The 25,489-nt window shown below is 43.8% G+C and overlaps 1 protein-coding gene across 1 annotated transcript in view; it reads left to right on the top strand.

The window, feature by feature from the left end:
• The first annotated feature begins 2,266 nt into the window (after positions 1-2,266).
• The window catches only part of LOC142563346 (uncharacterized), a 34,858-nt gene continuing 11,635 nt past the window's right edge, over positions 2,267-25,489 (top strand). Inside the window, exons 1-5 of the mRNA XM_075673907.1 lie at positions 2,267-2,439; positions 16,867-16,982; positions 17,634-17,660; positions 19,033-19,161; positions 22,801-23,019. Coding sequence (XP_075530022.1) covers positions 2,267-2,439; positions 16,867-16,982; positions 17,634-17,660; positions 19,033-19,161; positions 22,801-23,019 — 664 coding nt within the window. The remainder of the gene's footprint in view (positions 2,440-16,866; positions 16,983-17,633; positions 17,661-19,032; positions 19,162-22,800; positions 23,020-25,489) is intronic.

Raw genomic sequence — 25,489 nt, 5'->3', positions numbered from 1 at the left:
GGCGATACACTAAAATAATAGCAGTACCGCCAACGTAACAGAAACGTAATCGAGAACACGCATGATTGAGAGAGCTAAGTAAGCTGAGGTAATATACACAAGAAAGATCTTACGCTAGATGCGTTCATACGAACAAATTTAAGCCAATCGTGAGGCTGGAGATGTTATTAGCTTACGCTAATAGCATGTCCCTGGCTAGTAACATGGCTAATAAGAAGTGATTCTTTTTCCGATTGCGATGATTACTTACGTGTAACAAGAAAATCTTTCAGAATATGGATGCAGGACGGAGTGGACTCACGCAAGAAAGCAGCGAAGTGTGATATCTGTCAGATGACTTCTGCTTGTGAGCGCAAATACGCTTATGCTTAGTGTGATCATAACGCGTAAACACAAGTTACCTGTAGAAAACTTACAAGAGGAACAACGTACTTTTTTTAACGGGGCTAATAAATCGTCGAAAATTACAACCCTCAACTTTGATTCGCGCCTTGACGGATTATGTACGATGTAATTTTTCTATAATAAAACTAACTGCTTATTAATAGGTTCAGTACAAATCATTTCGTTCTTCCACCGTCATCGCAGATGCGCGCTCAGGCGTCCCTTAACTCTTTCCCTACCATGGAGACAATAGGTGCTTTTGTAGATACGCCAGATTTTTTTTTTTAAGGAACTACTGCAGTCAGTTATTTTATGTAATGCATAAACAAAAACCAGGATGAATGCACTTTTCACGCATTAATATTTTATTAACGAGGTTTATATCGTCAGTATCAATTGCCAGTATCAAGATTGTGGGATAGAAGTGAGCAAAGTTTCGTAAGGACACGCTTTCATCTACTAAGAAATAAATGCAACAAAAATTACGAGATATACAAAATGTATTGTTGTCTAATAGGCACTATCACCGAGAAAATCTAAATCTGAACAGGTAATATGAACGTTCAACAGGTATTCCACAACAAAAATTTAAGTTCAAGCACTACAGTTTGCCATGACAGGCTGCGGCCGCCGATGTTCTGGCCCAGCTTGCTGGTTGGCTTGTTCCGTGCTGGCTTTTGAGAGTCAAGTCCGACGAAAAGGCAGCACCTTCAGACTCGCTGCTGCTCGATCCATCGATAAAATCAGCCACAGACGCAGCGGAATTGCGAGATTTGCGATCTCTCGAAGCGCGCGTGCTGCTCCCGGAGGCGACTATTTTCGCTTTCTACTTTAACGATCGCAAAACACCGGAGGGCGTTCAAAAATTAATGCCTGGTGAGAATAAAACGAGCCGCTTAGAAAACATTAGTGTAGTTCTCCTCCTTCACGCCCTGTGACGCAGAGTGCACGCGAGGAAGTTCTCGAAAGTCGCGTTTCAAACCATCGATAGCGGGTGGACATTCTTCTGCTTTGACGAATGTCAAAACTTCGGAGCGCGTTCAAAAATCACCACCTGGGTGAAAAAGCGAACTGCTTAGAAAACGAAAGAATACTTCTCTTTCATGTCCGATAGAGCAGTGTGTCCTGAGCGGCGCGGAAAATCTCGAAACTGGTGTTTTTGACCATCGTTAGCAGGCTAACGATGCCCAATGGGCGCGGTACGAAAATAGTTGAATAAACTATTTCTTACCTTTTTAAGTAGCGTTATTGAAATGACAGCACGCTCTGTCCCTATTTACCTACTCCGAAGAAAAACATGTCAGGCCTGTGGCTTTAACTAACATCATTAGATGTCGCCTATTGCAGATTTTGTTCTAATTTATTTCTTTTGCTTTATTTATTTCAGCCTAAGAAGGGGAGGGGCATGAAGGCAGTATATTATACCAGGGCTACGACAGGGAAGCACATAATTTAATAAAGGGAGTGCCAATGGCAGAAAAGAAGTAGGTTAAGGATGTACAAACACCATATGGTTATTGTGGAAATATAGAAGCAAGGAAAAGTGAAACTATTAAAATACGATAATGTGGATTACAAAGTCGTAAGACCATGTAACATTCACTTCAATGTCGAGAAAGAGGCGAAGGCTGGAGGATTTATTGACATATTCCACGGCACTCCATGCTGGCGACGACCTGCTCAGAGATAACGCGACTTTCTTGTTTTTCGTGATGATGGTAAACATTAATACCTTCTTGTGCTTAGAAGCACAAAAATACGTGGCATTTTATCATACTTCTATTTCCAGACTTTAGATAACCCCTTATTATTACGTGTATTCTAGCGCATGCTGCAGCGTTCTTCGTGTGCTGAAGCTGATGTTGCTTGCAACTTTCCTCGCATGCTTCTGAAAAGGCGTGCTTTCCCCAGTATTTCGGCAGAGGAGTTGACACAGTCACCGTCAGCCAATGGCAACTGTGGCTCCGACGTCACGTTCAGCGCTAGGGGCAGCGACGCCAGTGTCGCAAGGAGGGATGTCGCCGATTGCTCAGACCACTCTGGAAGGCGGTACGGGTAAGTAAATATGATGCTGCGTTTTGTGCTGATTTAGCGTGTACAATTATTTGAGTTTCTAAATTTGCTGAGGTTTACGCTTGCGTGAAAAGTCCTACAGCGTACTGTCCACCAATACAGAAGGGGATCGACACTTAATCTGTCATATGAAAGTTATTGTTGCCTATGCAGAGGGCTCTTAATCTGTGCCATTTCGTACGGAGTTCCCATGTTCGAAAAAACAGCTTAAGGAACTAGTTTTACTTTAGCGCAGGGACAAATAAAATTGCAGGTTCCAGCCACAAATGTAATGGCCTTTCCATATTGTCGCAACATGTACATCACCAATTCAGAGAGGAGCCCAAAGGTTCATTGCCTTCTAGAGACAAGCAGTGCTTTTAATACAATGATATAAAGGCGCCTACAAAGTTGCAATAAACCAAAACCGAATTTTCACAAGTGGAACGTCAGAAAATCCGAAATGACGGTTTTGTTTGATCACATAAACAAATAGCGAATGGACATAATGGCTACTCTAGGAACACAATAAGCCTGGAAGGTACATTTCAGCATACATAAGTAACAGACCAGTAACATTTTAGTACGTTTTACACGAGCAATTACGTATTAATATTTCAATTTATTGTTCTTAAATTCAAAATATAATAACGGGCTCGAGAATCATGAAAACGTATCTTTTTACTCCAGTTAGTCTATACAACAAACATATCGAAGGTCATAAACACCGAGCTTTTACATTTTTCTAAGCGCTACGGGGACGGACGTAAACAGAAGTTGCTCTGAAATTGATAACACTAGCCCGCAGGTAACACTCGCCCGCAAGTCTAAAAACGTTAGTGCTTAAACTTTGCATCCTCTATGCTGCTTGTGACTGAAATGATCTTCGTGCGCTCATCACAGCGGCAACTCATTCCCGTTACTTCTAATAAGTTCTTACTACTCATTTATCATCAACTAATTACTATCTTCAAACGCTGCTGGCCTGCCTGTCCCTTCACGTATGTCCCCGGCTTAGCTTCTCAGGTTTAATAGATAAAGAAATTGATCGGCCTTTAAATGTAGGAGTTTGACGAACTTTTGCATGGCCTTTTGATTTAAGACATGTCTTCTTTGGTTAGGCAACGCACAAACTAAAGTACTTCATGAGGCCGACCGGTTTCTCTCAGCATTGGCTGTTTTCCACAGCGGACCATATTTGTCACTTGAGCGTCGCCGGTGGTTTTTATGGCCGTGTTGCATGTGGTGGCCCCTGTGTATTTTCACTATATACTGCCTTAATACCGCCATTTTTCTTAATATCAAGGCAATCAACTCGAAGTGGTGCAGTCGAGGGACAAACGCAGCCTCCGTACATAACCGCTGGTCATCCGACCAGGAAATCGCCCGTAAAGCCTTCTGACAGGCATTTCTGACAGACTATGCGGTGACAATAAACTTGAGTAGGGTTTCCGCATTCAGTTATTAATTGCAAGATACGATATCAAATTCCAAAAACAAGAGTGCCGATTTCGAACGATGCCTTTACCCGCACACCCCGTCACCTACAAAGCGTGGTGCAAAATCAGTGGAAAAAAACACCTTGACAAAATCGCGCATTTAAATACGGAAATTGTCCTGAAGTTTTCATTTTTAATGACCTTCTGGCCATTCGACGAAATTGTGCCGCTAATTATCGAAAATCACTGACATGTAACGTTCGAGAGCGCTTTGTAGCGTAGTTGTGCAAACTCGGGTAAAAAAAATAAGGCTCATGTGGACACACCACTCGTACAGCCAATCGAGCAAAACACATTGGTTTCAGATTTATTTATGATCAACATTTTGGAACACTAAACAGGCATAATTATGGCCAACAATTGGTCAAGTTTTGCTTACTTCCTTTCTTCAAAGAAATCCTCAAAGTGGTCGCGACAACGTGCGATACATCTTTATGCTATTCTGATTTGTTCTTGTTTTCTTTTTGTTTGTTTTTCTTTTTACTTTTCAATGTCCGTTCCTGAAAACATTTGAAATTATTTGCGTATTTTTAAAAAAGTGGCTGGTCAGTTATGCTTCCTTTTTTTTTGGGGGGGGGGGGGAGGGGGACACGACATTATGATCTGCGTATGTGCAACTATATTTTGCTATAGATGCAGGTATTCTTTTTTTCTTGCAATCTGTGCTCTCTAGACAAGCGTGTTGTCGTCCTAATGTCCTTACCCTTCAAAGAAAACTTTCAATTGCAAGTACCGCCATGTCATGTCTTTTCTTGTGCCTTAGCCTGTATCCTAACAATTCGCGCTCTGAATTTAGCATTTTGATTAACATGTATCTGCGTTGATGATGCGCTCTGTAGGAACTTTGTTCTAGAACCGAATGCATTTCTACTCAATACAAGATCTCGAGCTAAAATTCGCTACGGGGTCCTCGCAGCCTCCACCCCAAGGTTTAAAAGAGAAAAATTACTGCTGAGGTAAATCACACAAAGAATTGCTACACATTATGTCACGCAAGAGAAGTGACTACTTTCATTATGAGCTGCTGTGCTCTCGTTCGCTGCACTGTCGGTCAAAACGTTTTGCTGGGATAGCTGGTGCATGGACATGATGGAAGGTAGCCCGAGAATTGAGGCCCGCCAGTGATTTTTTTCTTGAGGAGTACATTGAACTACAGGCGCGAGGAACATCTCGAAACCACTCCTCAAATGCTAATTTAATCTGGGGAATCATTTCACATCATCATCTTCATCAGTTTGGGACTAGTAGGCACACTAATGATGCCGTTTGTCATATGTACAAATAAATATTGTAACTTGATCTTTAAGTGTGCGAGCCCTCGGTTCTGGTGATGGGTAATTGTGTCACTGCAACTACTGTGCATTTGTCGAGCGCACAGTGCTCGTCCTGCGTTAGCCGAATTGGCTTGTAGTATCTTGAAATATGTAAATGCGTAGAAAGCTCCAACTGTTACTGCATCAATGAGGAATATTAACATTATTATTAACCTATTAATTTATCAACAACAGCAAATATCTTTGGAGAGAAAAGTTCGAAATAATTTTCTTGAAGCCTCGCCTTTTAATCCTCTCTTTTTTTTTCCTCCCTTTCGAAGAGCCCGTCCCCACTCCAGGCAATTACAAAGCCCTTTGTTCCTTAGTACATCACCCATCTGTGTATTTAGCAGTCTTCCTACTATGCAGCTGGCCCAAACATTTCTCTCAAATATACACGTTGTACGGTGTTTACTTTTGATGTCAGAATAAAGACCGCGCCGCCGTGAACAGCAAATTTTATTTGCGCCATTTGAAAAGCCGCTCAAGCTCTCAATTGTTTATATTGCTCACACGAGGAGGCAACCCTCCTAGAAGAGACAAGAAATGCAACACAGGCCTCCACCTCGCTTTTAAAGACGTGAACATTGATAAAATCACTTTCTGAGTATTTCCCGGTCATTTTACAAAAGCGAAATTCATTGACGCAGAAATATACCATTTATGCAGCATAAACCTATAAGGGTTCTCATATACATTAGGACAGGACTTAAATGTCTGTATGGGTGTATGATGCTTCGATATTTCTCCTGCAGACGCTGATGGCGCAGAAAGCATGAACCTAATGACTTATTGTAATTTTCTACTAGAAAGAACTTAGGGTACGATGGGCACTTACTATGTAGACAGCTCGTTTATATCACAGTTCATAGCACCTGCATTTTTTGCTGTCCTGTTTGTTTGTTTCGTTGTTCGTTTGTGTGTGTGTGTTTGTTTGTTTGTCTGTTTGTTTTTTGTCCTAAGGGTCGTAGTCAGGGTCCTTCCTGGCAGCAGCCAGTGTTAGTAGTAACCTTTATTTCTTAAAGGTCATTGTCCAACTTCTGGTGCTTGTGTGAATAACTAAATGCGAGAGGAGAGTCTAGATCCTCAGAACATTCTTACCCGCCGAATAAAAAAAATGAATTGGCTACAAGCGCAAGGAGCTCTTGGTTCTATTGGATTGAGGAAATAGAGCTTGTTTTAGCTCTACGAAAAATTTCACTGATCAATTCGTCGTTATCAGCGACGATTAGTACACGACTCGGTCTTCTCTTTCATACAAAAGGGAAGAATAAGTGTCTGCTAGGACAAAAGGTTTTATGCATTTCAACATCATATATTGTGGAAGCCCCACAATATTGTGGATGCGTATTCGCCTTAATAATTTACATTTGAATATTGTTACCGAAGAGAAATAATGTCCTAGTTGATTAAAAGCTGATGTGATAAGAAATAACTTGAAAGGCAACCACGAAATTATCGCAACGCATCAAAGTATTGATATCGCTGCAAAATAATAGGTAAATGAATTGCCAAAAGCTCCCGTTGTAGCGAGAGTAAAAACAAGATTTACGAGATGTAGATACGAGTGTTAAATGACAACTGAACCATGAGGATTTCTTGTTCGCCCATCTCATTGAGCTTCTTCTTTTGGCAAACATGGATTTCCGTGTGCAGAAGGCCTTATAGACGAAAAATCGGCTGCGTTCAGCGTGGCGACGCGTAAGTATATAATTGATTTACACGTTCTGCTTGGAATATACTGGGTCATGAATTACGAATATGCCAAAACCTGTTCTCTTCTGCGTAAAATTACTTCCCGGAACGGTGGTACAGACGTTGGGGTCTGATGGCACCTACAAAGACTTCCAGATCTGGAAGTGTTTGCAGGTGCCATCATATCCCAACGTCTGTAGAATCATTTCGAGGAAGCAATTTTACGCAGAAGAGAACAGGTTTGGGCATATCGGTAATTTGTCCTTATACAGACGACACAGCGAAGTACGAACAAAGGACAGGCCGATACAGGACAAGCGCTGATTTTCCACTAAGGTTTTAGTGCGGATCCTGAGCATATATTAGATATATGTATATATATGCAGGATGCGCAGTACTTTAGTTGATAGTCAGCGCTTGCCCAGTGTCGACTTTTCCTTTGTGTGTACTGCGCAATGTATTCTGTATAGAAAACTTACGCACGCATTTTAAATGCTAAACTGATTTGTAGTATTAGTCTCGCACAGGCTTGTTTCCTTGCTAGGACTCTTTTTTAACGTTGTTGAAATTGTACATGTCATAGGGCATGGTGTACATACTTTCATAAAGAGTACGTGTGCTTTTCTTTCTTATTCACAGCAGAGCTCGTTAAGGCGCAAACTATTCCCTATCTTGCTTGCGTTGTAGTGCGTTTTTCTCGCTTAGAGCGCGCCTTATTTTTGTGGGGTTTTGGGGAAATTGTGTTCAAGCCAGCTATTTGAACGGTACCTTTGATGTAATAAATATCTTTTAATATGACGCGATTTACAGAAGCCTATGACATGCCGGAAACCGGTAAGTTTGGGGTCATCTATTTTTCCCGTTTGCATAAATGGCACCTGATGTAGATTCACTCATTCTAGCAAAATGCGTATAGAAAGTAAATTAGGCAAGTTAGGGTGACAGAAAAGAACGAAGATAAATTAGTGCTAACTGACCATGTTACGGGAAAACAGATGTTTCTGTGTCCACATCCACTCCATGATTACACGAGATGTAGTCGGCTCCGAAAGTGTAGAAGCTTTCACGCTTGACTTCCTCGGTAACCCTAATTATTTGTTCATATCATTGTTCAGCAGACGAACGTTTGTTGAATTGTCGACATCAGACAACTGAACTATGATGGAGCGAGCATTAAATGTTGTGCTATATTGGGCATCTTGTGGAGAAGAAGTATACAAACCTAAATCGAGGCTGAATGACGTGCTACAAGAAAGTATCCGTGGTCCGTACTGAGGAGAAAACGCAACAAATATTTAAATCAATGATCTGCAGAAGTGGTACTGAGACTAAAATCCCAGAATATGATCGAGTTGCCTAATTTGGTGGTGAGTGTTCTCTGATGAACATATGCGCGCTCGTAATTGGCATGCGGCTAACATGGAGTATAATAATGAGTGGTCTTTTGCTGCGCCAGTAGCGTTGGAAACGACTGACCAGAAGAGACAGCTCCACCGAAACGAAAACTTCCGCTTTAATGGCCGCCGCAGTACCATTGTATTCGTCAAGTAAAATTTCAAATTGAGAAGCAGCAGCGAGCCAATTGACTTTCGTGCTGCCTCTCGCTTCCGCGTGGATACTAAGCAGCGAGAACACAGCGCACACGAAGCTATCAGTACTCGGCGAACTCTGTTCCCATCGCAGATCGCTTTCAAGATAGGGCCCGTGCATACATTGGGCCCCAAACGCTCTCGGGACGTTTGTTGCGCTGTGTCTTGCTAGATTACCGAGCATTCATAGTTTTAAAGCACACCACACAACAATTATATATGCGCACATGCATGACCACTGTGAAATAATGGCATTATAACATAATTTTTTTGAGAAAGTTATCAAATTTCAAAGTCACATAGTCGTAAGAAGCCACAAGGACAATGTTTAGGCAAATCCACGTACTACCATATTGATAGCGAAGTACGAGTATTACGATTTACTGCAGGAGTACTCTCAGGCATGAATATTTCCGTCACGTCACGCTAATCGTAGTCATTAAAAAAGTTAATTGATTGCGAATATTGACCTCTTATGTATGTAATGCGTTAGTATTTGAAAATAACGCAAGCATTTGTTACAAGTAAAGACAGTGGGCATCTTTCTACTTGAGGGCCTTGCAATGCCAGAAAGAAAATTAATTAACAGCCGTAATTCAGAGCAGCACGTCCAGCTTCCGGTGCCGTCATAATACGCCTCATAGAATATTAACTGTTTTCCAGTGCTCTACATATGAATCTTGCTTAGCATGTCATGTTGGATGCCACGTCTTCAACTTCATAATCAGAGCCATGTATATGAGTTTGGTCGTCATCACGCATAATATTGAAAACTTGCATCTACATGTGGAGATACCATGATTATGATTTTGATATGGTGATACCGGCTGGCGCTATGTGAAAAGGTGGTAAGGTTGAAATAAAAAAATCCAGAAGCCGCATACATATTGATGCAGCCCGTACGTCACTTAGACATTCTGCGTCCACGAATAAGCCCCACGATTATGGATATTACAGCCTTAACTCTCATTTGCATGGGCGTATCATCACTGCGAAGCATTAAAGCTAAAGTAAAAAATCGGTAGTGTCTTCCTGTACGCAAATAACCACCACCAACCACTTTTGGGTCTACTGCAGGACTGAGTGTGGTGCCTTTGATCTCCAATGAGCCCTCACCCAGCTGTCATTATTTTTACTCCTATCGTGCTCTAGCTGACTTCGTCACATGGCTTCGAGCTTCCTCATTTCATGACACCACGAACCTAATTCACTGGCGTCCTCGATTGTACCTTCTTCCGCTTAACACTCATTCTGTAACTCTAAAATATCACCTATTATCTGCCCTACACATTTATTGGTCTTCGTAACGTCATTACATCCTATGAGTGAAAACTAAAACACAGGCTACTCTCTTTGCTGTCTATTCTACAGTGCTGTCGTCTTGTTCCTTAACGTTACGCCTATTTTTGAACCACTAAAGGGTTGTTCGAGCGGATGAAAATTCTATAGTCCTTTTAAAACACAGTGTCTTTCTTAACGAGTTTCGTCCACATTTCTGCGTCATGTATGTGCGTTTCTAGCTTCTTTCAGCAGCGGAACCCGCACATATTCCGTACTGTAAAAAATATGCACCGACCTCGCAGGTAGTGCAGTCTAAACAGTTTCCATGGGCATGTGCAGTCTGACAACGTGAACTAATTATAAAAGCACTGCAGCATACATATCTCGTCCGTTCTCGTGGTTATGTGCAGTCCAAAAAATGTGGGCCGATACTGGAGGTCAACAGCCTAAACAATGAGGGATGACTTCGAAGATTCTGCAACAAAACCATTAAGGCAGTGCGTCCCTGTTTTTGACACACCTCACAAGACTGGTGACCCGATAGAGTGCCGTGCGCAATGACTCTATGCCATAATCAACCCCAATTCGCCAGGATGATTGATCGACATCGACTAGAGGCTGAACAGCCTTCCAACTTTCTTTATTTCATCGATGGTTGCGCGGCTGCTAGCTTCATCTCAGGCTTTTTGTTAACCTCCCAAATTTTGGCGCCATATGCTACCACTGGTGCAATGCAATGATTGTAGACTTTTCTTATCAAAAATAGTGGTAAGCTCGCGTTCAAAGAAAATTTCTATAAAGATATCGACATATGAAGAGTCCAGTTTCCCGACTCAGTATCATGACATGTACCATCACTTCTTGAATTAGGATGGAGCTTTAACGAAAAATTCAGACATCCTAGGCGACTGCACGCCATGAAAATTCAGCCATGTAGCCGCCGATCGTAAAAAAAGCGTTTCGCGATTTCTTGAACATCAAACCTCCTCTAGAAGTGTTAGTACATGACACAGGTGAAGGTTTGTTGCAGCGCAGGACCGGCAACCCCATGAAATAGTTTGTTTTCGTGCCGCAAACCTTTATCGGCTGAACGAAAAAGGTGCAATATTTTATGATAAGAACTGATACGTTCAGTGATTAGTGTTTTTTCGTATTACCCAATGGAGTTTTTCAATAAAAATTAGTCGTTCTTGTCACTGAAAGCTGGGGTGCAAGCATGAACTAGAGAAAAATGTAAAGGCCAACGCAAACGGCGTTTATGTTGTTCTTGTCATTCTGCCCATGTGTGCACGCCTGTCTTCAGTGAAGTTATTCTTGCCTGCCTAGTTGTGAACTTTCAGTCAGACGAAGCTTCTTTCGTCTATTGCAGATATTCTCTTATGTATACTTATCTAAAATTTTGCACTGTAGATATTTAAAAGCAATCTACTTGAAGTGAAATGTGCAGCACTATTTCCATGCGAGCCACTTGCTATTTCGCAGTATTTTCGGTCTGCCTCTATGTAGTGTTTGCACGTGCCCTCTGCATGTTCAAATGCTGATATCCCTCTCAGCTGTAGGTGGCGCTAGAGTAGCCATAATAAATGTATTAAGAATGCAAATCCCGTAACCAAATGACAAAAAAAACACGTTCCGACTGCTCAGAATAAACCTCACGCCCAAGAGTGCTCCTAACTGGCCGGATATGCTCGGGAAGTCTGCGGGCGCAGTTTGCTTCTACGGTAAACGATATCTTAAGGCGCAAGTTACGGGTAGCACGTCTAATAACAAACTAGGCACGGAGTAAGGTGCATGTAGCAGCAATTTCCTTATCACATGAAACAGCTGGCATTCACCAAATAAACCCAATTTAGGCCACGCAAAGAGCGTAGTTTCAAACAGTGTCCAAGCGTGCAAACTTCAACGTTTAACGTACGAGTGGATGTGTCACGATATGATAGAAAAGCGGATGTTGAAGTAGCAAAACTCGAAGAAGGGGGAAAACGCCGCTACTATCATCCGCCGGAAGTGACGCATTATTCAGAACTTTTTCCCATGTCCTCCGAGGTTACACTCCGTCCGCGGCACGCTGAACAATCTGGGGTGACGTCATGGGACATCTGTCAAATTGCCTTAACCTCAGGCGCCCGCATCGAAAGTCTAGGCACTATTTAGAGGCCGCAAATAAGAAAAAAATTAGGCAATTACGAACCCTTAAGCTTTGACAAAACTGCTTCACTAGTATTTATCGGTCATTTATTACCGGTTTAGCCGAATTAAATTTTCTCGCATAATCGCCGACTTTCTCGCTTTCTGCATCGCGACGCAGTATCTGTTCGTGCGACGCAAACGTGTAATACGAAGTGTGCGCAGACTAGTTTGTTCTCATTTTTCCTGTTGATAAGTTCACTAATACACTAACCGTGTTTATATCGCTTGGTTTCCAAAACAGATGACAGACCCCGGTAAGTGATCGCGTTTGTTTCTATCTTCGCATCGAATAATTGCTTGAGCTAAATCTTAAAAAATGGCGCGAGGTTGTTTAATCCTTACTGACTGGGGACACCGCTTCTGTGTTGAGGTATATTTAAAATAAAAGATAATACAATGAAAAGCAAAGTGCGACTACGAAATCTTCAATAGGCAGTTTCAGAGACATGATTTTGTCTTATTCACTAGAAAGCGAACGCAAGGTGATTCTGTGAACATGAACTTTTCGACCTGAATATATCGAGAGCTGATAGACAATTAACATGAATGGCGATACTAGCAACTTGTTCGCTATTTTAACGTTCAAGTAGTGTGGCATGCCTTACAAAGTTATGGGACTTTAAGTCAAGTGCATATATATCATGTTTTTTAAGTCATAAATTAAATTTTTCTCCAGTTTTAGGATGCATAAGTTTACGCTGTACTTTAACAACGTACTTCTAAGTAACTTGAAAGCGAAAAAGTGTTTATGAATCACCGACTATCTTGTTCGTTAGTCCGCATTTCTTTTATGTTAGCTATTGTATCTCGATGTGTCCGGTTATTATTGCCTTTCTTTTTATTATGCCTCAGACTTCTCTTGCGAAGTGCTGCGTTTGTTAGTTTTATTTTTCTTCCTTTTGCGTTAAGCACTCTTCAAAGTTGTTCGCTCCAACTTTGTTTCTAACGCGTGTCATGCAATACTTCAACGATGGAGGAGACTACGAGGTCTGCAGCCAAACATACGTAGAAAAGGCGCCTGATATAAACATAGCCAAACATCAAAAATAACATTGATGTGACAATCCATGTAGCCTGGGACGACACCATACTTTTTACCAGTTCATGAAAGAAGTCGCTCATTAGCGTCTCTGTCTTTGGGCCAGGCTCGTTTATGCGAGAAGTCAGCGCCAGCTTCACATCACATTAATCTAGGAGCGTGCATCTGTAGTGGCGTCATTTAAAAGCGAGTGGGTTTCTTTGGTTCTTTTTTCGCGCTGCGTGGTCACTGGTCGGTCGACGGACTCAGAAAGAAAAATGTTCCTTTGTAATGGACCAAATAAATTTTTCTCTCTCTCTTTCCTTTGTACGCACTCGCTCTTTCTCTCTTTTTCGCTCTTCCTATTGAACTCTCTCTCGATTACATTATCGCATTCTCTGTCTCGCTCTCGTTTCTTCTTTCATTTTTGGCTCTGCTCGCTTACACTGACAATCATCGTTGATGATTACTGCAAAATTTCGTATTAACTTGAACAGTTTCTTCGCAGCCAAAATAACTACGCAAATAATGACGTCGCGCAAACAATTACCCGCATCTTGTGCTTCCGAAAAACGCTACAAAGCTTCTCAAATCCAGTTGCTTTCTATTAAAAATGTTTTAAAAGTACTGGATTGCGGTATATCTGCCACTATTATTTTAAGAAATTCCGATGGTTCGGCCATCTCCACCATGAGCATCTGCCACCACTAGTGCGGCGCTCCTCCAGATCGCTGTTGGCAACTAGCCACGGATTTAGTCCTAAGTTGTGGCTACGGTGGCTTGTGCGTGTATGGCATACCCACGCCGAAATGCCTACGATCTAGCAACTGTCCGCGGTGAGGCGCCTCATTTCCGGCTGTTTGTTTTAGTAGCTAGAGCAGAGACAATCTTCAGCGATTGTTTCGGATCCTCAGCATACATACACGCAAACAGCGTAAGAGACACGGGTACCTGCGTTGAAACAAATATTTCTGACATTATTGCGTCACGTGACCTGACCCCCACATCTCGAGAAGCGGTGCTCTGCATGCGATCTCGCCTTCAAGATCCACTATACGCAAGCTCCATAGAGAAACAGGAGTCACTCCATTTCGTATAGCAAAGTCGGTAACACTGGGGTCAAGAGGTTTTAGTGAAGCGGATATATATATATATATATATATATATATATATATATATATATATATATATATAGACAGGGGTGGCACGCTGTCCTTTTCACTGTAACTGCACAGGCGTTTCCTTGGGCATTCTGGTCACCCTATCAATATCAGACCAACTAGCTCAATAGTCTCAACCCCATGCTTAATACAGACGCAGGGATAATAACCCAATGGCAGGGGACACAATGACGACACGTAGAATGTGTCCACTTTCAATGGACAAATTACGTATTCTTACAACAGCCCATGCTCGTAATGTTCGTCGTCATACGCAAGGGAGCAAAAAAAAAGAAGATATGTTATGAAGGAGAAATAAACACAGGTCATGCTGACGAGAACATGATCCGTAAATTAACATGTAAGCTGCCAACACAAGCAGCTAATAAAAAATTTCGGGCCGAACCATTGATGTGGTGGCGGATTAGTCAGCGAAGCTGTCGATCGCGTATCGAGCAACTATGGTCACACTCCCCGCCCAGAAACATTCTCGTGAACTTGTAATTTACCCCGGAGAAACTCGAAGGAGGTGGCAACTCACGTTCTGGCACTTGGACGCCGTCTCGAACGATCCAGCTCGATGCCTACGAGCAGCCTCCGGTGCATGGTCTGGATCGTTAGCTTGCGCTCGACGCCGACGATTAGGCTCTCGCATCTGCTGTCGCTGACATTCTTCGGAGGCGAAGTCACTGGCCGCGTTATGCGCTTTCGCACGGGCACGTCGTTGTCATCAGTTATAATCGCATCTATGCTGTCGACGCCTCTCCTCGTCCTCAGCTTGTTCTTCGGTCGCGCGCACGTTGCCTGGTCTTCCTACTTTTCCTATTCTTGTCGGAGTTGCAACTGTTGCAATTGTCTGCCTCTGCAATGCAGAATCCGGTAGCAACGGCGGCTAGCGAGGGTACACTCCCCCACTGCGCAGGTGCGGTGCCCGGTGAAATCACGTGTCCCCCTTTTTTTTTTCTTCTGCGCTGTACTGTCGTTCGTTATCTTTCGTTCACTTTATGGGTGTTAGGCACGCCAGGTAACATATTTATCTGATATTTATCAGACACCACATATTGGGCACGGCGCTGATTCATTGTTTTGTGAATACCACAGATCAGCAGACTTCGAGTTACGTAATAGCATGAATAACCGACACTCCGCGCCAACCACGGCGTAGGAGACAACCGTTAAGAAATTTACAGTTTGCAGGCTGCAGCCTGCTGTGAATGTCCGCGGACCTCCTCAAGCACCGTTTTGGTTGTGGTGCGAAGCAGCAGACAAGAATTGATTGTGTGATTAGTCTATGTCAGCGTAGGACAGAATGATGTTAGCCACTGTCTGCCACTACAAGGAAGCTCGCACTTATTCCGTCTTCGCTTACCTGACCGCCGTGATCCTCCATAATTATAACTGGTGAACTGCCGAACATGCACCGCTTACGATGTGCGTATGTTTATGTCAGGTGACACAGCACGCGTTCGCTGGACCAATAGCCACAGCTCACATGCGTGCCAGAAAAATGCCCCACAGCACATGCATGTTGGGCAGAAAACACAGTTCGGCAGAGTCTGCGGTGAGATTGGTTGTGGGCTTCACTTTGTTTTTCTCGCCTCGAACGAAATTTTGTCAAATTAACATTTATAGATCCCAAGCTGAAAGGTTACTGCGTATAATATGCCATCTTACGTATTTCATTTTTTTTTCATTTGGGGGGGCCTTTATGCGTAATTTAGGTCTGAACAACGCCAGAAAGTGACTTTTTGGCAACTTCGGAAGTAAATTTCTGGAAACGTACTTGACATCATAGTCGAAAATTATTTTAGCAGAAACTACAGTAATGGTTAAAATAGTAGATACATTAACGATTATTATGCAAAATAGTTCTAAAACGCATTTTTTGTACCTTTCTTACTGAGACCTTTAAGCACGGTAAATTCGTAAATGTATTCACCTAAGAACCACGCCAGTAGAACATACCAAAATAGAATTTGTCATTGCGACTAGTTTCACACCTGATTTAAAAACATTTACTTCCAAGCAACTTTTGCTTCTTCGCGAACCATTCAATGAGTGCAATCGCCACCAAACATTCTTTTTCCGGGGAAAATACTTCGGCGAAACCTTTTTCACACGCAATCTAAAATTAGCCCAATTTATTGCAAGAGAATATGCGATGGCCACTTTTGAGGTCTGGGACGTTTAGCGTGAAATGACCCGCACTTAAAGAATGCAAACTTTCTCTACTTTCACTCCAGATTGCGTCACCGTTTAAATCACCACATAGCCTTCCAGATAAAAAAATTCGAGCAGTTTGATCACCTTAATTACGAGCCCGAGAGTACATCTGAAAAAAAAGCGATAACATGTTTTGGGATTAAACATTAGCCGGTGTTATAAATATTCTTTGTATTTAGTAATCTCCTTGCTCAACTATCCAAAAACGTAAAGGTCGCTCCAGCTTATCGAGAACGTTCCAATAGAATATGCGTTCGATTTCCTGTGCCTAAATCAAAAGTTTTGCCACTAAGCGTAGCGCATATGACAGATTGCGAATTGTAGCGTGAAGCACTTCCTATACAATGTACGCAGACTTTAGCGACAAAATGGTGTGCGTAAGAGTTCGCAAGTGTAAACGAAATCACAAGTATAGTGGTGGCTGAGATATAGTCTGCGCATTTTTTATTCTGTCCTGTACAGACGCCGCGAACAAGGACAGCTTGACTTCCGCGGAAGCGGAAGCTACGTCTTGTTCACCTGCATCGTACCCGTAATTCTGGGCTTCCTCGGCTTAGCGCTGATCTTCGTCGTCAGCCGTAAGTGACAAAGGATACAAGCACTGACCCCTCTTATTTTAACTTCGTAGACAGCGCAAGGCGTTTGCACGCGATTGTGTGTATCAACATGAGCGTTCGGTTGTTTTAAAGATAAACAGCCGCCAACTTACATTTTTTTTAGAAAAGAACGTTGTTGCAGCTCCTGCACTGAACTTTGGAATTTGTGCGGTATACTCTTTTCGCATCGACAAGTGCAGGCGAGCTAATAGGTAAGATGCGTGCTTTTTCAGCGTGAACCTTTCCAACCATCAAACGCAATACGTCTAGCGACTAAATTTTCACTGTTGTTGGTTTCAGCTAGAGCACACGAAACTGGTTTTCGCCTAATGTAGTTATGTAGTGCCCTGGCTACGAAACACACCCTGGCTACATTCTTTACATGACACTAGATCGCGGACCCTACCCACTCACTAGACTCAGAACAAATGCTCATAGCTGAACGAGTGTTCATCATGAGGCAGATTACTCTTGCTGTCATTGAATCCACGAGACATTCTGAACGCAGAATAATTAACGTGTGATTATTTTATTAGATAATATAAATAAGCACGCGTTCAGTAGAGCTGAGAACACATTTCTCCTGTGATTTGAATTGGATTAAACCCTAAACTTTCTCCTAACTTTCTTCAGGTCTCGGAGGTGAACCGGTAGCAACAGGTGAGTAATGTGCTTCAATGTGCTAGAAATTTCAACCAACTGCACAAAGTAAACTTGTGGACCTTGTGGACACTTTTGGAAGGAAACTTCAAAAACAAAGAAACAGAACTGCATCAGCCGATTTGTGAGTTGCTGAGGTATTCGCTCCCAAAAGATTCAGTATCCACGAGGTAAGCGTTTTAAAAAAAGAAATGTTTGCGCAAGGCATATTTACTAGCATTGCTTGAAAACACCGGCTAGTAGGCTGATCGAATAACCACGCTTGACATAACACTTAACAAACGAAATGCATTGTATTACATGGTATCGAAAAAGTTTGGCCATGTTGTAGAAGTCCTAGTGCATTCCTTCATTACCAGCATGCGATCGCCGTGGCAAATGCCTCCATTAGGGCTGCATAATGTATGCTGTTCTTGGACAATTTTTAATAAAGTTTTCGGCAATCCTTTTTTCACGGTTACGATAAAAAAAACGTAGCTCAATTGTACAAACTGAGACATCAGTTCAGATATTGCATATATAAATATATCATGTCTATCTGTCAGTCAATATGTACTGAACAAATAGCCAAAGATACAAAATCATAGATTAAACTGCTGCACTGTGCACAAAAAGAATTTTTGATAGGTTAGTATTTCAGGAACTCAACATATATCGATGTTTCGTTAGAAAAACCATTCAGTCAATAGGAACTCAATAATATTTCAACCATATTTGGAAGGCAATTTCGCAGGGAGCGGAATTGAACCCGCGAGCACGTACAGTATATAAGAACGCTATTGTCCCTCATACACTACCGTAGGTTCCAATACGCGTAACGGCAGTTCATCGAACACGACTAACCTAATTAAAGTCAGCCGTAGAAGCTGTTGTAAGTAACGTGAGCTGACTATGTGGCAGTGGACCAAGTCACGAATAAATGTCGCGGTGTCTCTCAATCAGACTTTCACCCTGGAACCCTGGGTAGCCCTTGTAATACAGTTCGACAGCATTGATGACGCTGCTTTGAAATTTCAGTTTGGCACCAGTAGTATTCACGAAAGGTACTAAAGCGCCTCTCTTCCGGAATGTTTCAATAAAACTGAACATGTGTGCACTTTCAGACATGGCGCGAAACCTAATATAGTATGAAACCCAGTTCCAAAGCTTTGAGTTCAGAGGCGGTACTGAACAGAAACAGACGGCTAAAGTTTGCCTACTGATGCGCGGCACATGTGGAAATGTTAGCGCACATTGAACGACAAAGACATGATTTCTGTTTTGCCACACATACGCGACGAAGTGCGAGAGCTTTCTCCGAGGCTATAATCGCACATTTATGTACCTTGAAGTTCGAGCTCGGTCTCAAGGCGCACATTGTCGCATGTCCCAGCCCCCGCGCGGTCGTTCCTCATCTGCCGCATGCGAAGCAAGGACCTGTGGAGCGACGTGGTGCAACCCGCCACCGACTTTTGCTCGCATCTCATCTTGACACCCTGGGGTACCGACGTCAAGGAGCGAAGTGAGATGGCTCGAACGTGTGGCCTTGTGTGTTTTGCTTCTCTTTGTTCACGCTTGCCGCCACCACACTTCATTGCCAACTTCTGCGCACCCTCGACAGAAACGCAATTCCTCTTGGGCTCCCTAACGCAGGAACCTGATTTCAAAAAAGGTTCGACAAGCTGGTTAAGAAAAATGAAGCAGTAGAAATTATTTCAAGGCATATATGCGCATACTTGCACCGCGCAGAAACAAGCACAAGAATTGTAGTCAGGTGGAACGCTTCTAGGCGAGAAGGCAATTGGTACTGCGCAAAATACGTAGAAAACGGCGGGAAGCGAAAGATGACAGTGTGTAATGTCTCTCTTCCCGCCCTACTTCATGGATTTTTCGCGTTACGTTACTCGCTCAGAACAAATTAGGCCATAACAGACAGCGTATTTGGTGCGTAACTTTTAATGACGTCAAATAATCTTATGTTCGCTCAGAATATTCTTAGCCTTAGTAGTACCAATACTCCTGCATGGTTTCGAACCTTTCTTCTCACCGCCATTGTGGATTATCACTGAAGTAACAACCTCAGTGTGTCACTTAAACGAACCAAACTGAGGTCCATATCAAACTAACTTCGTTATAATTTTGGAGACTTTATTCACTCATATCTGCAAGTTGTTTGCGTCAAAATTATGCCGGAATCCGGACGGTGTGCAAGTAACGCCGCCACACTCGTACTGTTATCGCTACTGCTGCCGTGCTCTTCATATGGGTCACATATAGGAAATGACAATAAAGCCACGAGTCACTTGAGTTACAATTAACCAATATTTTATTCTTTTATTGACAATGGGGTAGATCAAACAAGCACTTAATTGTGGTCGATTACTCGCATTTTACTGATGCGTTGGCCGTAAACCGTGTAGGACGCAAGCATTACTAAAATTAAATTATGCGGTTTTACGTGCCGAAACCAGGACCTGATTATGAGGCGTGCCTTAGTGGGGGGACTCCGGAAATTTGGACGACATGCCGTTAGCATGCACCTAAAACAGGGGTGTTTTCGCATTTCGGCCCCATCGAAATGCGGCCGCCGTGGCCGAGATCGCATCCCGCGACCTCGTTGCTTAGCAGCGCAACATGATAAGCATTACTGTCGGCGTTTATAGGTACTCGAAATCAAGGCAGCATTGCTTCACTGTCAGCAAATTTGCACTTACGATCCCACTTCATGGATCGCGAACTCCAGCGGCTCGACTGTGGCCTATCGTGCGGCATTACAGCGCACCCTGCATTTACATGGACGCAGGAACTGTCCCGGATGTGAATCTAATTTTCGTGCATACGTGCGCTCATTCAAATTACGAACTGGCATTTCTGCTCTGGTAAACTTGAAAGAAAGTGTGCCGCTATTATTTCGATTGCTATTGTACTTCGCGGTATACGCAACGTGCCCAAATATCGAACCATAATTCGTTCCACGAGCAAAAACACAAATTTACAACAGGCCCTCACGGCACAGCCTTAGCTGACGCGGTGTTGAAGAAAATGAAGGGACATCACATAACCTATATACGTATACATACACGTATACGGATAACCTATGATACGTCATCCGCAACCAGCTTCATTTTAACTCACTGTACTGCGCCTAGGCGAAAACCGGCAAATCGCGTCAGATTTATGAACGTCAATCAAAACGCCACACGGGCTGCACGTTGTGTGTATATCACGGTGTGTTCTATCTTGTGAACGCTGGACCCTGTTATTATGGGTACTCTCATGGACTGTGCTTCAACACTAGCTGTAGATTGCTAAACACATTGCTAGACAGACAGCGGCCACCTCGCTTCCAGTTTTCTTTCCGAAGAAGCTGGCTAAAAACAGCGAGAGATTTGCCAAGACAGCACCGAAGTCGAAAACTGCGCAGCCAACTTCGCTGTCCAAACAAGCAAGGCTCAGCGCAACGTTTCCAAGCTCGATGGCAAGACCGCCGGCGGACAAGAAAACACTGTCACGTTTTCGCACGCGCTAAATGTGCCGTTATACACTGTATGCTTTCCTGGGTTTGCACACGCCAGAGTATTTCAATGTAACAAGAAATTGGGTTTTTATTGGCTTTTTTTTTTTTTGATGCGGTGTGGCGTGAATTCATTGAAACGTCTAAGAAACGTGTTCCGTTACTTGGGCTTGAGGTTACTTTCTGAGCAGTCAAATTACGTATCCTCCAATACTCACCGAACACGGAACATACCCATAGGATTCAACAGCGCTGCAATGAAGTTCTGTGCTTATGCAGTGGTCATGCCACGAGGCTGCACATGTGCATATTCTTGGCCATGACGTCATCCGAGTATCCGCGCGCCTTTTGCTAGTTCTCACATTATAGCCTAAAAGCTTGGCGGAAAACGTGTCGCTCGAATCTCTGCGATGAGCGGCATCGGCGTCACTGTATATGGGCATGTGTTTTACGCGAGCTTTAGCGTTATGTAAGTTACATCACGCGCACATTATGGAATGGAGTTTTGTTCGCTTCGTGCTGGAAAACTTAACTTATCTATCCAATACATAAATACCAATTTTGGAACGAATATTTTTGCAGCAAAACTTGTCTTGTGCGACGCTGCTCGTCTGGTAGATCGCCGACCATGGAATATATCGTGATTCGATGGAACGCTTGGTAAATTAAAGACGCACATAAGCTTTGAAATGCAGTGAAAACGCCTAGCACATTTAGTGAAATGACACTGTTAGCAAGAATAATGCATTCCTTCCCCAAATTACGAGCGAAAATATGACATGAATCAAGCTCAATTACAGCATGGGCAAATTCATATTTATGCCGGTAACAATGCACGTGCGTATTGCAAGCATGCCAGAATAGAAAGCGTGCGCATGTTGATGAATCCGCGAGTGAAATATGACAGATGCTTTCAACTCAATTGAAATACAATACATAAATAAATACCATACCACGCATAAACTGTTTTATACAGAGCAAGCAACGATAACAAGGCTAAACAGACTTACCTGACTGCTGGCATTCGCGAACAAATAATAAAGCGTCACATAATAAAGAAAAGAAGTAGGTATAAATAGTATATTCGGACTTTAGAACGAAACGTTTTCTTTTTCACCCTGTACCGTCTATACTTAACAATAATCCTGATGCTTTGATATCCATCAATATGACGTAAATATTGTTGAACCTCATTATCATCAAACAGGAGAAGGGACACGTTTCTGCCACCTGCAGCCGTAGCGCAGAGTTCGCGCTCGCGAGCAATAGATGGTGGGTTGTCATGTACTGGAAGCACAAATCGGCACAAATGATGCGTCATTTGACGCAACCTAGCGTTGGCGAGTTGGGATACATAAATTAGTCATTCCTATCAAGGCGTCGCAGACTAAACGGCACAGCGAAATGCATGGAGCAAGAGTTCGGACTAAACCACATGCCAGGTTTCCACAACGTTGCCTACTAAATGTAAAACAGAGTATAGTGACGTGTGCGAAAAAAAAAGACACTTCCAGATGCGCACTCATAGCGCGCAAAAGCAAAACTTCACCGAACCGCTGGGCGTCTCTGACGCCAATGAAATCCATGCGCTCCGGCGCTAGATTGATCCTGCTATAAGCTAACGCGTACTTAAAATCACATTTGCAGAGAGAAGCCAACGTGAATTCTTCAAAGCGGCTGGGAAACGGTCTCGCCTTTATTTGACCATTGAAAGCGACGACTGCCCGAATAAGACGGTGGCTGATCTTCACGCCCAGATGAAGAATCTCAGGCTGGCCGGCTTCGAATTCTACATGAAGGGAAACGAGACGGCCCTCAGCGTAAAGGAGTGCTTTGACCTCATCGACCAACTCGTTGCCGCGAAAGGTGAGTTGCCCAGCGTTTGGATGCTGAAAGGAGACGTACAGTTCGCGCGGCAGATACGTACCTTGGCTAAAGCCTGTAAAGCTGCGGCGGAATTCTTTCACAGCACAATTGGAACACTCTATCAATTGACAAAAAAATCCTTGCCAAGAAAGAGAAGAAGAAAAAAACCTAACGTGGCAGCTTAGCTTCCATGGCGTTGCGTTGTTAAGCACCAGCTCGCGAGCGCGAACCCCTGCCGTGGTAGTTGCATTCCGACCGGATCTAAATGTGGAAACACTTCTGTCCTTAGATGTTTCTTGTGCGCGCTACATCACCCCGTGTGATGTTATTATAGAATGCCCCAATAGGGCGATGCTCATAGTCATGTCGTGCCTTTCGGGATGCAAAACACACATTCATTTTCAATTATTGAAAAAATAAAGAAGGGCAGGGCCCTTAGGTACCCCTACGGGGACAAATTCGAAAAGCGTTGGGACGTCTTCACGATGAGGACTAGTTTAATGAAACTCAATGGTAATGTTTTCACGTTGCCTGGTATAATTTCTAGCATTACGTGCCTCGGTCTCCTTTGCGCACTTGCGTGGATGCCCGAAGGAGCCGGACGCAGCAACTGAGCGAGAAGTCGAAGTCGAAGGTTCGTTCATCGGAGCGCGTGACAGGGCTCCCCGAAATCAACGCAACCCGCCATGGTTGCTCAGTGGCTGTGGTGCTGGGCTGCTGAGCACGAGGTAGCGGTATCGAATCCCGTCCACGGTGGCTGCATTTCGATGGGGGCGAAATGCGAAAACACCCGTGTACTTAGATTTAGGTACACGTTAAAGAACCCCCAGGTGGTCGAAATTTCCGGAGTCCTCCACAACGGCGTGCCTCATAATCAGAAAGTGGTTTTGGCACGTAAAAGCCCATAATTCAAGAATTTAATAAATCAACGCACCGACTGGGGGCGCCGCGACGCGTGGCGTCAAATGTAGACCAGCCACCGGCGGAGCCTGTCTTTGTGACCATGTGACTTTTTGAACCATCCTTCCGAAGGATCGTCCATCGGAGCGCACTACTGAACTCACCGAAATCACCGCACCAACCGGCAGTGGGACAATGCCGTCAGCGCCTTCGTAGAGGGAGGGGCAGTGCAGGAATGCTGGCATGTTGAGCGGCATCCATGGAGGAGGGAAAGCGTAGAGAGGCCCCGCCTAGCGCGCATCAGTTGAAGCGAGTGCGGAGGACGTCACGTAGTGGTTTTTCCCGAAGGAGCACTGGCACTGACTGTTCTGGCAAACAGCAACACTGCCATACCAACCACACTCCTGAAGCTCTTGCTGCTGCTCTAAGCCTCTAAAAATTTCGGCCCGTGTTTTTTCACGCACCACATTCTGTACGCGCGACAAGCTTACTTTGGAAGGCGGTGTTTAAGCTTGAAAGTTGTGCTTGGGGTCTATGAGTGTGAGCGTCAGCCAGCAAAAGAGACACTCAAGTAATCACGGCGCGAGTCTTCGTCGTGTTCTTCAACGTGCCACGGAGAAGCACAGGCGCACGTCTGCTTCACTAAAACTATTACTGAAGCTCCCTAAGCTTTGTTCTGACGCGCGTCGGGAGCACACACTTCCGGCGGCCTGTAGCAATGCGAGTTCAAACTTAGGGAAAAGCTCTTCCGCCGAGCTGACTGGAGGCGCAAAGGGAGACGGCACACCAACGTGGCTGCACTTCCGGCTTTAAGAACGTGACGTAAGGGCCTCTACTATTTTGTTACTTTCATCAATGGCGGTATTGGAACCAGCTGTGGAAGAAGACGACGATGAGAGCAGGAGCAGTGGCACGAGCGAGCCTCTGACCACGTGACTTTGTGTACCATCTCCGGCCAGGCCGCCGTGTTTTCCGCTTCATGAACCATATAATGCTTTTGCATTATTAAAGAAAGACATCACACAATGTTGGCAGGCTTCCTGACAGCTCGACGGCGCCGGGTTTCAGAGAAGAATGCTGTCACGGCATAGTTAAGGGCGCTGGCAGGCAGGCTGGTAAGCCAACAACGAACTTCAAAGATGAAAGCTATTCGTAGCGCGAACTTGTGTCCAGGGCTCTTGCGGACCGATACTGCAGTGCAGCTTCTAGACTATACCGTACTCAAGACACAAATAAGGTTTCCTCTCATTTTTTTACCTGAAATCTGAGCGGCTCGCTTCTGGCCTGCGCGTTAGGACCACACGCTGGTACTCCTCTAACAAGCTATTCCGCCAGGATGACACCCTGGCTAACGTTTAGCCGGTGCACGTTTTAGCTTTTGCGGTATACCATTTTATACCTCGGGTGTTTTATACCCCGCGGTACGCCACGCGAGCTTGATCTTCGAAGGCTGACTTTTCGTAAATATATTAGAACGGCCGGGCCAGGTATATTGTTCTCAATTTCTAATGATGAGGAACACGTTAGTACTAGGTCTCTGTGTTGAGTAACCTAAGTACTCATATTGGTT

This window comes from Dermacentor variabilis, chromosome 11 (assembly GCF_050947875.1).
Source record: "Dermacentor variabilis isolate Ectoservices chromosome 11, ASM5094787v1, whole genome shotgun sequence".
NCBI classification, from domain to species: Eukaryota; Metazoa; Arthropoda; class Arachnida; order Ixodida; family Ixodidae; genus Dermacentor; species Dermacentor variabilis.
The sequence above is the reverse complement of the archived record's forward strand: the minus strand, read 5'-3'. Positions and strand labels throughout refer to the sequence as shown.